This window comes from Lampetra fluviatilis, chromosome 41, assembly GCF_964198595.1.
Source record: "Lampetra fluviatilis chromosome 41, kcLamFluv1.1, whole genome shotgun sequence".
NCBI lineage: Eukaryota > Metazoa > Chordata > Hyperoartia > Petromyzontiformes > Petromyzontidae > Lampetra > Lampetra fluviatilis.
In genome coordinates this window covers 11066057-11083626 of record NC_136315.1, presented here as the reverse complement: position 1 = coordinate 11083626, position 17570 = coordinate 11066057, and the positions used below count along the sequence as shown (strand labels likewise).

The 17570-nt window shown below is 52.7% G+C and overlaps 1 protein-coding gene across 3 annotated transcripts in view; it reads left to right on the top strand.

Moving 5' to 3' along the window:
- Window positions 1-3424: 3424 nt before the first annotated feature.
- The window catches only part of MIPEP (mitochondrial intermediate peptidase), a 60932-nt gene continuing 46786 nt past the window's right edge, over window positions 3425-17570 (top strand). For all 3 annotated transcript variants that reach the window (XM_078875562.1, XM_078875559.1, XM_078875561.1), the window contains exons 1-3: window positions 3425-3947; window positions 16189-16362; window positions 16778-16866. In XM_078875562.1, the coding sequence (XP_078731688.1) occupies window positions 3810-3947; window positions 16189-16362; window positions 16778-16866 (401 nt within the window). In that variant the 5' untranslated portion in view covers window positions 3425-3809. The remainder of the gene's footprint in view (window positions 3948-16188; window positions 16363-16777; window positions 16867-17570) is intronic.

Genomic DNA, 17570 nt, shown 5'->3' with positions numbered 1-17570 from the left:
TTAACCTGTGTAGGATTTTCACTTATTCCAAATATTACTCCGTACGTTGTCTACGACGCGTGCTGCGTTGGAGCCACACGTCAGGCCGTGGGCTAGTTCCGGTGATGCGGCTGGGCTCGCTGCCCGCCTGCAGGTGCGTGCTCTGGCGCCCTTTGGTGGAGTCTTGGAACACATTTAAACTTTTAAACATTTTCCTTTTTGGCAACCGTTCAAAGTGGTAATGTTCACACGGGAGAGTTCTCCGGCTAAAACCTCAATTCCACTAGCACTTTGATCAAGTATTTGTTTTTTATAATGTACTCGTGACGAGTCTTTTTCAAGGTCACCGGTTTGAACACTTGCCCACTAAATATGTGACGTGTCTCCTTAAAACTCGCACGAAATGGTTTAGATGGACTTGGCTAACGTGATCGTAGATTTCATCCTGGTGCTGAGAGTTGCATGTGGGTATTACTTGACCATACTTTCAGCTGGTCAGTGTGGCTTGAATGCGGGGACCATAAAGTACAGTACAATGGCACTACGTCTGGCCCAGAAGGGGCAGCCTGCAGCGCTTGTTACGTCGATTCAGCGTTCGGGTGAGTGAGCACATTGAGTTGGGGCAGTATTCTCACAAAGGAGCGAGTGCTTGGGTTCGTGGAAAACGCAATGCGTTCCGTGTTGATCGCACTGCGGCTGTCATGAAAAAAAATATCGGCGACGTTTTGGACAATACAATGGCCCTCTTATCGCACAAATAGGCTGGAGTGAGTTGGGGGTTGGAGACTGAACTTACCACCATAGGGCTTGATGAGAATTACATTTCACAAATCAGAATATTTATACTGGAGGAATCTGATGAGCAATTAAGCTCTTTTTCACGTGTCCAGAAGATGTTTTCTTGTGGCTAGTTTTTAGATGTGCGCATGCATAGTTATCTCGGCAGTTACTCTAAAGCAAGTGGTATTCATAGTTCATGGCGAGTGTTGCTCTATCTGAACAGCCACTTCGCACCCTGAACTCTGAATACCCCCACTCGCCCTGAACCATGCATAAATTAATAAACCCCAAATTCCCTGAACCATGAATAACCCCACTCCCCCTGAACTCTGAATTACTCCCGCTTGTATGAATTACCCCACTCACCCTGAACCATGAATAATTCCACTTGCCCTGAACTCTGAATAACCCACTTGCCCTGAACTCTGAATTACCCCACTTTCCCTGAGCCATGAATAACCCCACTCGCCCTGAACTCTGAATTACCCCACTTGCCCTGAACTCTGAACTACCCCACCTGCCCTGAACTCTGAACTACTCCACTTGCCCTGAACTCTGAATTACCCCACTTGCCCTGAACTCTGAACTACCCCACTTGCCCTGAACTCTGAATTACCCCACTTGCCCTGAACTCTGAATTACCCCACTTGCCCTGAACTCTGAACTACACCACTTGCCCTGAACTCTGAATTACCCCACTTGCCCTGAAATCTGAATTACCCCACTTGCCCTGAACTCTGAATTACCCCACTTGCCCTGAAATCTGAATTACCCCACTTGCCCTGAAATCTGAATTACCCCACTTGCCCTGAACTCTGAATTACCCCACTTGCCCTGAACTCTGAATTACCCAACTCGCTCTGAACTCTGAATTACCCCACTCGCCCTGAACTCTGAATTACCCCACTTGCCCTGAACTCTGAATTACCCCACTTGCCCTGAAATCTGAATTACCCCACTTGCCCTGAACTCTGAATTACCCCACTTGCCCTGAACCATAAATAACCCCACTTGCCCTGAGCCATGAATAACCCCACTCGCCCTGAACTCTGAATTACCCCACTTGCCCTGAACTCTGAACTACCCCACCTGCCCTGAACTCTGAACTACTCCACTTGCCCTGAACTCTGAATTACCCCACTTGCCCTGAACTCTGAACTACCCCACTTGCCCTGAACTCTGAATTACCCCACTTGCCCTGAACTCTGAATTACCCCACTTGCCCTGAACTCTGAACTACACCTCTTGCCCTGAACTCTGAATTACCCCACTTGCCCTGAACTCTGAATTACCCCACTTGCCCTGAACTCTGAATTACCCCACTTGCCCTGAAATCTGAATTACCCCACTTGCCCTGAAATCTGAATTACCCCACTTGCCCTGAACTCTGAATTACCCCACTTGCCCTGAACCATAAATAACCCCACTTGCCCTGAACTCTGAATTACCCAACTCGCTCTGAACTCTGAATTACCCCACTCGCCCTGAACTCTGAATTACCCCACTTGCCCTGAACTCTGAATTACCCCACTTGCCCTGAACTCTGAATTACCCCACTTGCCCTAAACTCTGAATTACCCCACTTGCCCTGAACTCTGAACTACCCCACCTGCCCTGAACTCTGAACTACCCCACTTGCCCTGAACTCTGAACTACCCCACTTGCCCTGAAATCTGAATTACCCCACTTGCCCTGAACTCTGAATTACCCCACTTGCCCTGAACTCTGAATTACCCCACTCGCCCTGAACTCTGAATTGCCCCCACTCGCCCTGAACTCTGAATTACCCCACTTTCCCTGAACTCTGAAATACCCCACTGGCCTGAACTCTGAACTACCCCACTTGCCCTGAACTCTGAATTACCCCACTTGCCCTGAACTCTGAATTACCCCACTTGCCCTGAACCATAAATAACCCCACTTGCCCTGAACTCTGAATTACCCCACTCGCCCTGAACTCTGAATTACCCCACTCGCCCTGAACTCTGAATTACCCCACTCGCCCTGAACTCTGAATTACCCCACTTGCCCTGATCCATGAATAACCCCACTTGCCCTGAACTCTGAATTACCCCACTTGCCCTGAACTCTGAATTACCCCACTCGCCCTGAACTCTGAATTGCCCCCACTCGCCCTGAACTCTGAATTACCCCACTTGCCCTGAACTCTGAATTACCCCACTTGCCCTGAACCATAAATAACCCCACTTGCCCTGAACTCTGAATTACCCCACTTGCCCTGAACTCTGAACTACCCCACTTGCCCTGAACTCTGAATTACCCCACTTGCCCTGAACTCTGAATTACCCCACTTGCCCTGAACCATAAATAACCCCACTTGCCCTGAACTCTGAATTACCCCACTTGCCCTGAACTCTGAATTACCCCATTGGCCTGAACTCTGAACTACCCCACTTGCCCTGAACTCTGAATTACCCCACTCGCCCTGAACTCTGAATTACCCCACTTGCCCTGAACTCTGAATTACCACACTCGCCCTGAACTCTGAATTACCCCATTGGCCTGAACTCTGAACTACCCCACTTGCCCTGAACTCTGAATTACCCCACTCGCCCTGAACTCTGAATTACCCCACTCGCCCTGAACTCTGAATTACCCCACTTGCCCTGAACTCTGAATTACCCCACTTGCCCTGAACTCTGAATTACCCCACTTGTCCTGAACTCTGAATAATCTCACTCGCCCTGAGTACAGTGCGAGCTGCTGGAGACAGAGGGGAAGGGAGTCGTGGTTTTGAGGCGGAGTGCGTTGTCGGCACGGCTCTAATAGGTGCTCGCTAACAGCACAGGCCGCCCACAGTGGGGTCTTTGAGCTGTGTCGTGTAAGATAGTTGGAACTCGCGAGGGAAGACGCTGTTGCGGTCGAGAGTTTGTTGAGAGACGCGAAGAGGGAGCTGCGATGGTGCCGCTGTGTTAGCCAAGGGAGACGAGGGGACAGCGACGCGAGGAGGCGGGGAGAGCCCTAAGAGTCTCGGCAGGTGGAGAGGGCAAGGGGCGCGTAGAAAGGGAGAGGCGGGGCGGGGAGCTGCGATGTTGCCTCTGTTGCTACTGCCCAGGGCCGCGCTGGGCCCGCGTGCGGCCCGCGCCGTCTCCACGTGGTCGCCCGTGGGCGCCGCGTTCAACGCGCGGCAGCAGCGGAGCGCGGAGAAGCCGGGAGCAGGGACCCAGGTACCCAAAGCCCTCACCCCGTGATCCCGTGGTGCTGGTGGTGACCAACCCCACTAGCGGTGACCCCCCCCTAGCGGTGACCCCCCCCCACTAGTAGTGACCCCCCCCACTAGCGGTGACCCCCCCACTAGTAGTGACCCCCCCCTAGCGGTGACCCCCCCCCCCCACTAGTAGTGACCCCCCCCACTAGCGGTGACCCCCCCACTAGTAGTGACCCCCCCCTAGCGGTGACCCCCCCCCACTAGTAGTGACCCCCCCCACTAGCGGTGACCCCCCCACTAGTAGTGACCCCCCTAGCGGTGACCCCCCCCCACTAGTAGTGACCCCCCCCACTAGCGGTGACCCCCCCCCCACTAGTAGTGACCCCCCCCCCACTAGTAGTGACCCCCCCCTAGCGGTGACCCCCCCCCCACTAGTAGTGACCCCCCCCCCCTAGCGGTGACCCCCCCCCACTAGTAGTGACCCCCCCCCCCACTAGTAGTGACCCCCCCTAGCGGTGACCCCCCCACTAGTAGTGACCCCCCCCCCTAGCGGTGACCACCCCCCCACTAGTAGTGACCCCCCCCACTAGTAGTGACCCCCCCCCTAGCGGTGACCCCCCCCCACTAGCGGTGATCCCCCCTCCCCCTAGCGGTGACCCCCCCCACTAGTAGTGACCCCCCCCCCACTTGCGGTGATCCCCCCCCTCGCGGTGAACCCACTTCATGACGGCCTTTGGCGGTGACCTTACGACCTCTAGCGATAACTTCACGAACTCTGGGTATTTCAGGTGTAGTGTCGCATCTGCGGCGAACGCGTTCCTAAAATAATGCGTTAAACATAGGTATCTTCTTACAAAGGGTAAAGACCTTGACGTTTCAGTCGACAGACCTGCAATAAATACTGATGTTTGGAGTGAGAAATATACTGACTGGGGAGTGTGGTTGGGTGACATCCGATGTGAAGAGGAGTCGAAGACTGATAAGCACTTCTTTATTCTTCCAAGCACAGCCACACTCGTTCCTCAAACCAACCCCGAACACGCGATTCACCGCGCCCTTCAAACGCTTCCGAATCCACATCTCTGTCTGGCGCGCCGCGTGCGTGTTGACGTCAGTGCCCTTAACCCGTGACCCCCGTCTCGTGTATTCCCGTGCGTGTGACTAGTGTGTGCGATGTTGAGTGCGGAGAGTAAGTGTCTGTGTGGTGCGAGTGTGTGAGGATGGCTCGGACATCCTCTACAGATGGAGGGGAAGACTCGGGCGTCGTGAGTTATCCGTGTCGGAAGAACTCTCAACGCATTCCCGGAGGGATAATGCAGTTATATCTATGGGACCTTTTTGCCAGTACTGGATGATAAATAATTAAAGGTTTTACCCTTGCTGGCAATAAACAAATGTTAAGATGTTTAAACACCAAATAGTACCTTTTGCAAGGCATACAGCTGCATTAACTACACATACTTGTGGGAAAACATGCAAACATGCTCTTCCATAATACAGTTTTTTTTAGGTTACATTGCGTAAATGTGTCGTTAACCCCGCCACCACCCGACACAGCAAATTAGTATGGTTTGTCACGTAAACATAACATGCCAATTCGTTACTAGTGCAGCACACCAGTGTGTTGGAAAGCAAAGCTACAAAATTTACAATCGGAGTACGACGTTTCGCCAGTAATTACAGGGGACAGCCAGATTTGCTATCCAACACACCAGTGTAATGTACTAGTGAAGTATTGGAAATGACGGCAGGAAACTCCTTGACGGGTAACACACTTTTTATTAAATCTTGACTTGTCACGATACAACGTGTGGTCTCTATTCTTCTGACTACTTGTCACGATACAACGTGTGGTCTCTATTCTTCTGACTCCACACTTCCCTTAGCTCGTGTAGACTCGATGCCTCTGGCTACCCGCGCATCACTCGTCTCGTGTAGACCCTATGCCTCTGGCTACACACGCATCACTCGTCTCGTGTAGACCCTATGCCTCTGGCTACACACGCATCACTCGTCTCGTGTAGACCCTATGCCTCTGGCTACACACGCTGCATGCTCACACTGCATGCTCACCCTACACTCCGCCTCTGGGTTACACAGAGTCCCGGTCCCCACAGGACAGCGGGACTGGGTACCACAGGGCCCTATCTCTTCCTCTCCGTCTTCAGTCTTCGCTGGTTACACTCTCCCCGTACGCCTGTGTGCATCACCTTATATAGTCCCTCCTCACGGGAGACGGAGCGGATGCGGACCTCGACGTGAGCATCGCTCCTTAGTTAACCAATCACGACGCGCTATCTCTACGATCCGTTTTCCCCCAGCGCGTGTTTCCACTCGTCAACCAATCACGCCGCGCTGCCACCCGATCACTCCCTCTCAAGCGCGTCACCGGCACACAGCCAATCAGCACCACATAACCCACGACCCCGCGCTGACCCCTGATCCTTCACCGTCAGCGCGCATCACCACACACACAGCCAATCACTACGCGCTGGCACCCGATCCCTACCCCAGCGCGTATCACCACTACATCACCCCCTCCCACATAGCTCGCAGCCGGCCCGGCTGCTAACCAACAACACAACACAACGTTAATACAACAAAAACCCCACCCCCCAGTGTGCCCCGTAACGCAACAACAACAACACAACAGCAACCTATGTACAAATTGACAACTAACACAAGAAAAGTCAACAACAACACACACAACACCTCGATAAGAAGCTATGTACAGCCCGACGAACAACACAATAAAAGCGATTTCCAGAAAATGAACGCGCCCAGCGTCTCCGTGACTAAACGCAGTGACGAGGCGCTCTAGCTTCCTCGACTCCTCACATGGTAGGTCATAAAAAGTAGCGCGACCTGGCGCGAGTCCGTCTGGCCGGTCCGTCATATGGGACGGGACGCTGACGACCGTCCGGTGGCTCCGGCTGCTCTAGACGGCGCGGATCGGCCCTGAAAGGACCGGCCCCGCCGCGAAGATCCGGCCGCCGGTGGTCGGCAGCTGTCAGTTCCGAGACACCTGGGAGGAGATCAGGCGGAACCATGTGAGGATCAGGCAGAGACATTTCCCCCTTTGGGTCGTCGGTCACGTCACATGCTCGGCCCTTACGACACAAGGGGAGGCCATATGGAGGCGAGAAAGGTTTCAGTCGGGAGGGGTGGACGTACCACCGTCGCTTTCCCCATTTTATCTGAACGCACTGGGGGCGTGCGACACGCACGACCTCCACGGGTCCCCGCCATGGCTTCAACAATTTAGGCGACGTAGCCAAAGGTGCCTGAGGGCAATGCAGCCAGGCCCTGTCACCTGGTTTCCAGTCGTGCACGGACACCTTCCGTGCACGCAACCGCTCGTTTGCAATTTGGCGAGCCCGCGAATTAAGCCGTGCGGCCTCCCTTGCCTCTGTCAGCTTATGAATATTAAATTTAATATGTTCTGCCAATTTTGAATTAGTTCGTGGTGTGGACAGGCCAAGCTGCGTTTCCATGGGCGGGTCAGCTTCCCGACCGTACATCAGATAGAATGGGGAAAATCCCGTCGCTGCATGGGGGGCCATTCTATACGCGGCGAGGACCCCCGGGACCTGCAGGTCCCAATCAACATGTGCCTCACACACCTGCTGGCACAGCATGGAAGTCAAAGTCTTGTGGAGTCTCTCCACCATCCCGTCCGTCTGCGGGTGGTACGGGGAGGTACGCACCTTCTTAGTACCCAACAGATCGCACACCTCTTGCAGCAATTTACTTGAAAAATGTTTCCCTTGGTCGGTCAGCAAGCGTTCGGGAGCCCCCTTGTCCAGGACGTAGCCCTGGACAAAGGCGTCCGTCACAGCCGCCGCCGACTGGTTGGCGAGTGGCCACGCCATAGGCCACCGGGTAAAATATTCGACCCCCACCAACAGGTACTTATTACCCCTAGGCGTGACTGAAAAGGGCCCCAGAATATCGAGAGCAACGAGCTCGTTAGTGCGCGAGACTTGAATAGATTGCAGCGGTGGATTAGCTGCCACGGGCGGTGGTTTTCGCCTGGCGCACTCAACGCATCCCTTCAGAATATTCACCACGTCACTCCCCATCCCCGGCCAATAATAGTCACGCTGAAGCAGGGCAAGCGTTTTGTTTACTCCCAAATGCAAGAGGCGTTCGTGTGCGGCCAAAACAACTTTCCCCCTCACAGCGGAAGGCACCACAAGTGCGTGCCGCCGGGACAAACTGTCCCATCTCATTAACATGCCTTGTTTATGTACGTAGGAGCCAGTCCGCTCCTGGTCCTCTTTGGGACCCCCCACCCTGCGGCGCAATGCCAGCAGGGAGCTGTCCGCCATTTGGAGACGGCCCCACTCACTCAGCGACAGTGAGAGCAGCGAGTCCTGATCCTGAGAGGTAGCGGGGACATCCCCGATTGGTGCGCCCGCGGTCGCAGCCAATGCCCCCATATCTTCGACAACCGGCGGTTTACAGCGCGCCGATCCCGATAGACACGCACATTTCTGACAAGGCAACAATCGCGACAGGGCATCGGCATTTGTGTGTCGCAACCCCTTACGGTATGTAGTCGTGAACTGATAGTCCTGGAGGACTTCCAACCACCGTGACAATTGGCCCGAGGGTTGGGCGACCCTCAATGAATACTGTAGCGCCGCGTGGTCCGTCCGGACCGTAAAGTGACGACCATAGAGATACGGTCTGAATTGTTGTACAAAAAAAACAATGGCAAGCAGTTCGCGACGGGTGACGCAGTAGCGCTGCTCCGCCGGTGACAACACCCTGCTACCATAAGCGACCACCCTTTCGACTCCCCCAACGACTTGGGATAGCACCCCCCCAATGCCCGTGTTGCTAGCATCCGTATCTAGCAAGAAGGGACTCGCAAAATCCGGATAGCGCAAGGGTGGGCACCCACCAAGGCGTCCCGGAGGGAGCAGAACGCGGCCTCCTCCTCCGGTCCCCATCGGAACTTCACTCCTTTCGCCGTTAGAGCGTGCAAGGGTTTTGCAATAGTGGCGAAGTGCTCAACGAATCGGCGGTAATACGAAGCAAAACCGATGAAACTGCGCACGTCCGAAACTGACGTGGGTGTCGGCCATGAACTGACACAGTCCGTCTTCGCGGGATCGGTAGAGATCCCCGAAAAGTCGACAATGTGACCCAAGTATCTAACGGACTTACGAAAAAGGTGGCATTTGGCCGGTTTAAATTTTAATTTAGCTGATCGCATTCGTAAGAACACCCCTCTCAATCGCTGGAGGTGTTCCTCAAATGTTTTACTGAAAACAATGACATCGTCAAGGTAAATCAAGCACGTATCCCATTGCAAGCCCGACAAAACCAACTCCATAAGGCGCTGAAACGTCGCTGGAGAGGAGTGAAGTCCCATGGGTAACCGGTTAAACTGGAACAGGCCCCCTGGAGTCCGAAATGCTGTCTTAGGTTTAGACTCTTCGTCGAGTGGCAACTGCCAGAATCCCGATAATAAATCAAGAGTCGAAAAATATCGCGCACCAGACAATGCATCGAGGGACTCGTCCATCCTGGGGAGCGGATACGCGTCAGCCACAGAGATCTTATTCAGGCGACGGAAATCTACGCAAAATCGCAAGGACCCGTCCTGCTTCTTAACCAGCACAATAGGTGCTCCCCAAGGACTGGAGGAAGGCGAAATAATGTCGGCTTCTAGCATATCGTTAACGGCCGACTGAACATGTTCCTTCTCAGCAGGACTCAGTCGGAAGGGATTTAGCCTGACCGGTGCCGCATCGCCCGTGTCAATGTGGTGGCGTAACAAATCCGTGCACCCAATGTCATACTTATGTTTACTGAACACATCAGAAAATTCCATTAGCAACTCGCGCAGCGCACCCAACTGTACCGCTGACAAATCGTCCGAGTCCGCGCACAGCGAATGGACCCATTCAAGGTCCTCCCTCGGTTCAATGTTCTGCGTGGGGCTCGGATCAACCTGCGCAACCAGCCGCTCATCCGCAGGGACCCGTGCCGCGTGAGCCAGCACGGTGCCCTGCTGAATGACGGCTGGCCGCGACCCAGCGTTTAAAACCATCACAAACGGATCCTTGTCAGCCCGAACCAAAGTGTGAGCCACCGACAAATCGACCCCCCCGACAGCCCTGTTAGAAGGACCCAAAAGCATGCCTTGTTCCGAAGTCCCCCCCACCCATGGTTTCCGCAACCGGAGGGGAATTAACATCTGTGAACCCGGGGGCACGTGCACGGTCTGTGTCGCCAACGCTTGTATCGTAGCGCACGCCGTCCGAATTTCAGTAGGGTTCGTCAAAAATGAAATACGGCGACCCGATGGTAGTTCAATGCAACGCTGATCGATGAGAATTTTAATGGGCATTTTAGCCAAAAAATCAGTGCCCAATAGACAAGGAACCGCCAAAGAAGACGAAACGAAAACGGGTCCCGACAATTTGATATCTCCAATGCAAATGGACGCCCTAATCTGACCGATAATGCCCAACGATCCGCCATTAGCGGCGTAAAATGGCACATCCACTGGGAGCAGCGGACGGCATTGGACGGGGAGAATGTTGTAAATGAGGTCCGATATAATAGTCGCCGACGCCCCCGTGTCCACTAACACCCTGACCTCGACCCCATCAATAGATCCCGTAACGACGGATGAACCCGCTGAAGCAGCCACAATTCTGTGCCCCAACTCCGACCATTCAATGTCTCCCCGGTCCCGGCCGAACCCCCCTCGCCGAACCGAATCCCCGAACCCTAACCGGCCCTCCTCCGCCGCACCGCGACGGCCCATGCGTGTCGAGTATGTAGGCCGAGCATGTGAGGTGCCGCGACTTGCCGGGGTTTGTAGGGATGACTTGGGGCCTTGGTCGTCGTCCAGCCGAGATCCCATGGCGCGCTGACGTGGAGCGCGGCAACCGGACGCCACGTGGCCCCGGAGGCCGCAGTTATAACACGTGATGAGGGTCGTCGGAGATCTCGGTTGCTCCAGCTTGCGGGCCGATCGCAGAGGCGAACGACCCCCCGACCTCCAGTCCCCTGGTCGTCCCGCGGTGAACGCCTCCTCTCGTGGGCTGACGACTTGGGGTTCGGTGATCACCGGACCCGGAGCTGAGGCCACGGCAGCGTTGCAGACGACCCCCTGTTTGCGTTGAAGGACCTCGTGCGCTTGTATACTCGTAGCGACCCGCAAGGAAGAAATATCGATCTCGTCGGCCGTGTTGATGGGGACCCCCAGATCCTGCGCCAACTTAAGCAGCTGCTCCAAAACCATCGCATCTTGGCCCTCCTCGTCCATACGAGGGAATGCGGCATCGGCGAGAGCCAGCAACGCCGTGCGATAGGCGAGCGCGGTCTCCGTGTCCGCCTTCCGCCTTGCATAAAAATGATGGCGACACGCCAAGGGAGGTCCGTAGACCTTGGCCATGAGACCCAGCACTGCCTTAAGCGTGGAGCGGTCCGACCTCCGTGCGGACATGAAGGCCGCGAGCGCGTTGTCGTCCAACATGGCAGGCAGTGCCCGCAGTGCCGTAGCGTCGGACCAGGCGGACATCTCCTGATGCGCCAAAAACCTGCGCTGAAATTGGCCCCAGTCCCCGCCTTCCGCCTTGAAGGCTGACAATGCGGGAAGGCGCTGTTGAAAAATGAAGTCGTCCTCTGCCTCGTGGTTCCTTTCCGCCGCCCCGTCGGTGTGTAAGATGGCGGCCCCAGTGGCGGGTGTCTGATGGCGGTCCGCAGCGCGCGTTGATGACGTAAGCGGGCGCGCTTGGAGAACCGCCGCCACGTGGCGGTCGCCGTTCCCGCCAAAAGTCGGCGCAGATGAAATGGCGGGAATCGCCAAGTCATTTTGGCGGGAATCAGCGGGGCGACCCTGTAGAATGTCCGCCGCCGTCCCCGCTCCTGCCGACGAGCTGATTTCCGCCAGGATGGACGCGGCGGCGAGCAGCAGCTCCGCCAGACGGGAGTGCGCCTCGCGGAGCACGGCATCGGTCCCCAGTCGCTCGCCTGGCGCCGTCGGCGGATCCTGCAGCGTGGGCCATTCTTCGTCCTCACCCCCCGATGGCAGCTGGCCCGAGTCGTCAAGGTTATCCTCGCGGTCAATCCCGTGGGTCCGACTGGTCTTCCTTGTATCCATGCTTGGAAGACTGTTTCACTTCTGACGCCAGTTGAAGTATTGGAAATGACGGCAGGAAACTCCTTGACGGGTAACACACTTTTTTATTAAATCTTGACTTGTCACGATACAACGTGTGGTCTCTATTCTTCTGACTACTTGTCACGATACAACGTGTGGTCTCTATTCTTCTGACTCCACACTTCCCTTAGCTCGTGTAGACTCGATGCCTCTGGCTACCCGCGCATCACTCGTCTCGTGTAGACCCTATGCCTCTGGCTACACACGCATCACTCGTCTCGTGTAGACCCTATGCCTCTGGCTACACACGCATCACTCGTCTCGTGTAGACCCTATGCCTCTGGCTACACACGCTGCATGCTCACACTGCATGCTCACCCTACACTCCGCCTCTGGGTTACACAGAGTCCCGGTCCCCACAGGACAGCGGGACTGGGTACCACAGGGCCCTATCTCTTCCTCTCCGTCTTCAGTCTTCGCTGGTTACACTCTCCCCGTACGCCTGTGTGCATCACCTTATATAGTCCCTCCTCACGGGAGACGGAGCGGATGCGGACCTCGACGTGAGCATCGCTCCTTAGTTAACCAATCACGACGCGCTATCTCTACGATCCGTTTTCCCCCAGCGCGTGTTTCCACTCGTCAACCAATCACGCCGCGCTGCCACCCGATCACTCCCTCTCAAGCGCGTCACCGGCACACAGCCAATCAGCACCACATAACCCACGACCCCGCGCTGACCCCTGATCCTTCACCGTCAGCGCGCGTCACCACACACACAGCCAATCACTACGCGCTGGCACCCGATCCCTACCCCAGCGCGTATCACCACTACACTAGTAACGGATTGGCATGTTCTGTTTACGTGACAAACCTAACTAATTGACTGTGTCGGGTGGAGACGGGTTTAACGACACATTTATATATTTATGCGATCTAACCCAACAAAACCTGAATTATGGATGATATTGGTCGCGAAAGCCTACGTGTTAAACAAACATGCTCATCTTTTTCATCAAAGTGCAGTTATCCCGTGAAGGTGCAAAGTGTGAACCCCGAGTCTATGGGTGCGCACATGTGCTAGACGTGGCAGGGTTTATACGTGCCGGGTATGTGTGGCTTCACCCAGAGGTACATAGTGATTGTCCAGAGACTATATTGATTTTGACATAACGTGATCTTGTCACAACATTTGGGTACCCCATACTCAACTCCCCACTGTGTACGTATTCTGGAATGCCGTGCTCTGTATTAGAACATTGACACATACGTTTTAACGTCTCCTTAAAGACTGGCATCGGAGTTGAGAAGGGGCACGAATATCAATAGTTTTAATTTTATATTGCATCGTGAAACTTGCATCTTAAAACACTGCATCGTTTATAAGACACACGGTTTTCACACACAGGCATAGAAAACCACAGAACTGGCACCAATACTTTGCTGAGCTCTGTGGTCCTTTTCAGATAGTCTCCAAGTTACGATGGTCCGACTTACGATATTTCGATCTTACGATGGCGATAGCGATACGACAAAATTTAGAAATATTTTAAATTTCGCGCGGCAGGCAAACGCAGCAGCGTACGAGGTACGAATCTTGGTGAGTACAGTACAATATGATACGTTACGATACGTTCAATACATGTATGATACGTAGCTTTAGCGATTTCATTTTAGGGTTACCAAGATACGATACGTTCAATGCATGTTAAAAGTTTTTATAGCAGATAGGATTGTTTCCTAAAAAAACTTTCTATTACATTGCTGTTCATATAGGTAGGCTAAGAATTTACCTTGTTTTTTTACTTTTCATTTTACTGTGCAATACAGTATTGTAAACAGGACCATGTGGGGTGGGCTGGTAGGAACGAATAACCAAAGAATATAAACATAATGTATTAATACACTTGTTTAGCCAGGAAAGCTCCACTGAGTCGAAAGGGTCTTGCCAAGTGTTAGCAGTAGGGGGCGATGTTGCTACACCTAATCGGACGATACGAAGGGAGAGTTTGAGGCCTAATTCTAGGCTTTAGGCCGCTGTGAGTAAATTTTTAATTTAAAATTTTTAATTATTTATGTAAAAGCTTTAAATGTAAATGTTTCTATTAAAAAACAACAGGGAATGTAACATTGTTAAACATGAACTCCCTTTCACACACGCGGGGCTACAATACGAAGGGAGAGTTTGAGGCCTAGTTCTAGGCTTTAGGCCTAGCTGTAGGCTTTTGGCCACTGTGAGTGAATTTGTTATTTAAATGTTTTAATTAAAAGCTATCTCAGGGAATTCTAAGGGAATGTTACACTTGTTTAGCCAGGAAGGCCGCTGTGAGTTAATTTGTAATTTAAATGTTTTAATTAAAAGCTATCTCAGGGAATTATAAGGGAATGTTACACTTGTTTAGCCAGGAAAGCGTCACTGAGTCTAAAGGTTTTTGTAGGGTCATGCCAAGTGTTTGCAGTAGGGGGCGATGTTGCTACATGGACGGACGGACGATATAATCTATTGTAGGCTGGTCCACTTCGTTCCTACCAGTATTAAACAGGACCCTGCGGGGTGGGCTACTAATACCGGTACAGGGATATCGACCGCACACACACGCGCACACACGCGCACATACACGTACACACGCACACACGCACACACACCGCACGCACACACACGTACACACACATGCACGCACACACACACGTAATGAAGTTGTGTTGCTACGCTTCCAGTTCGCCGTGAATAACGATCCGAAGCCCAATAGCGCCCATTCATCACGCCGCTCAAGTGGGCCGGACACGCACACACACAGACACGCACACACACGCGCATACACACGCACGCACACACACGCACGCAAACACACACGCACACACACACACACGCGCATACACACACGCACACACTCACACATATACACACATGAACGCACACACACGCGCGCACACACGCGCACACACACGCACCTCTCACCTGCAAGGCAGCGGTCGCCGCTTCTCCTCCTACATCTCTCGTCGCGGCAGCTGTAGCGATGGTGCAAGTTTGTTTTTATCATCAATTCCTCCTCCACCCCTCCCTGCCACTTCACCCACCAGAATAAATGAGTTCGCCCATAGTCAGTCGATCAATATTAATAAGCCTCCCGCACTATGCCTCGCGAAGCCTGCCGCACTAGGCCTCGCGAAGCCTACTGCACTAGGCCTCCGGAAGCCTTCTCTGCAGTAGACTTAGCGAAGCCTTCTGCACTAGGCCTCACGAAGCCTCTGCAGTAGGCCTCGCGAAGCCGCGCTTTTTGTGCACAAATAAGGCGATTAAATGTATCTCGTCTCTGTGTTAATAAGCCTGCCGCACTAGGCCTCGCGAAGCCTGCCGCACTAGGCCTCGCGCCGTGCTTTTCGTGCACAAATAAGGCGATTAAATGTATCTCGTCTCTGTGTTAATAAATGTTTCTTGTCTCTGTGTTAAAAAAACGTGCTGCGTTTCAGTAAAGTAATTTTTTTTAAAAACGTGCTGCGTTTCAGTAAAGTAATTTTGAAGCGAAGTTTAAAGTTTCGCTGTGAGGCACCGGAAGCGACGGCCATCTTGTTTAGTTGACAGATCGCAGGGGGAGCGGGCGGCCATCTTGTCGGACAGGGTCATGCCAAGTGTTTGTAGTAGGGGGCGATGTTGATACACGGACGGACGGACGGACGGACACATTAATCTATTGGTGGTCTGGTCCACTTCGTTCCTACCAGTATAAATACATATAGTATATAGTTTATACAGTACGGTACTGTGAAATTTCTCTGTTTTGCTCAATTATCATCATTCTTTAAGACTCCTGGGTAGGCTAGGCCATCTTCGACTACAGTCACGTTATTATTCTAAGTGATCAAAGTTGAGGCAGTTAATTACTAAAGCTCTGTGTCTGTGTGTTGTTAAAGCTAACCCAGCTCTCACCAGTTATGTTATAAATGTGAGTCTCGTATTTGTCTGCAATACATTTTAACATAAGCCACTTCGTTAAGCTATCATTTGTGGCCGGGTCACTTCTGGAAAAAGAGCTGTATAGCTCAGTGGGCCTTACTTGGTAAAATAAAATGTCATTTTTTTTAGTGATGAAGCATAACGTGATACGTTGTGTGGCGTGTTCCTATGTGTGAGGGTCTCTTTGGGGTTCCCGAGCTGAGCTCTCCTTCCGGGTTCCGCATTGCCCAGCGGGAAGCACTGGCGGCCACCGAACGACTGGTGGAGGATGCATGCCGTGCCCCGCCAGGTCCTCGCGTTGTGCAAATCTTTGACAAGCTCTCCGACAGCCTCTGCCAAGTCGCTGATCTGGTGAGAGGAATTCACAAGTCGATGTGCGCTCAAATGAGCATTGAGGCGGCGCTCATCTGTTTTACAGCCCTGAGCCAGTGGTGGACATGTATCATGCATATGGTAGGTGTGAGTTAATCCCCACAAAGTGGTTACCCAATTTATTGACCCTGGAGAGGATGATGGGCCGAATCAACCCCTAACCAGGATTTTAACTTGCAACATTCTTGTTGCGAGTCGCTCGCTCTGCCGCTGAGCCACCTGGCTGGTTTTCACGTGACTGTGTTAATTACCCAACACAATGCATTCTGTTTCTTAATTCTTTCCATTGCACAAGCACTGTTACTTTCCACTTTATCATCCTCAAAGTTACAATGGGCCACCTCTGTCCATGCAAACATTGACTAAACATTCACCTTGTGTAATTCTTTTTCAGGCCGATTTTGTTCGTGTTGCTCATCCCAGCGCTGAGTACCGAGACGCGGCGGACGAGGCCTGCATGACCATAGGCACTGTGGTGGAGAAGTGAGCGATGTTCTCTCCACGTTACGATGCTTGGGATTAAGACATGACATGTGTTGATTCACGTAAAAGTCAAGCCAATGCAATGTCCTCAAATGAGCATTGAGACATTGGTGCTTTCATCTTCTGTTTACAGCCCTATGCCAGTGGTGGAAATTCCACTTCCTTATGCCAGGGGCAAGTCTTGGCATAGGAAAACTCCTGTGGACTTCCCCACAAAGTAGTAGTTATTTTATTGACCCCAAAGGGTTGATGGGGCGAGTCAAGTCTCAGCTAGGATTTGAACTAGCAACCGTCTGATTGCGAGCTGTTCACTCTAGTGCTGAGCCATGTGGCTTCGTAGAGTGTTAATGCTCCCTTAACATTTGTGCATCATGCAGCCATTTCCATGCTTGCCTGGCATAAACATACATGCCGAGTGTCAAACATTGGTGAGAGCATCATGGGACCTCCTTTGCCAGTATCAAAATATAATATTATTTTTTAATATAAAAATATTCTTATATGTTGATACTGGCAAAGGAGGTCACATGAAGAATATTATATTTTGATACTGGCAAAGGAGGTCCCATGAAGGTCCCATCATGTAGCTGTTCACCCCGAGCTCTCAATGTCCTGATAGTGCATTGTCTTTGTACTGTTCGCCTTTTGGCATCCTCTGGTCTAACACTGTTTCAAAGGCAATGCATATACTGTGGTTAATACAG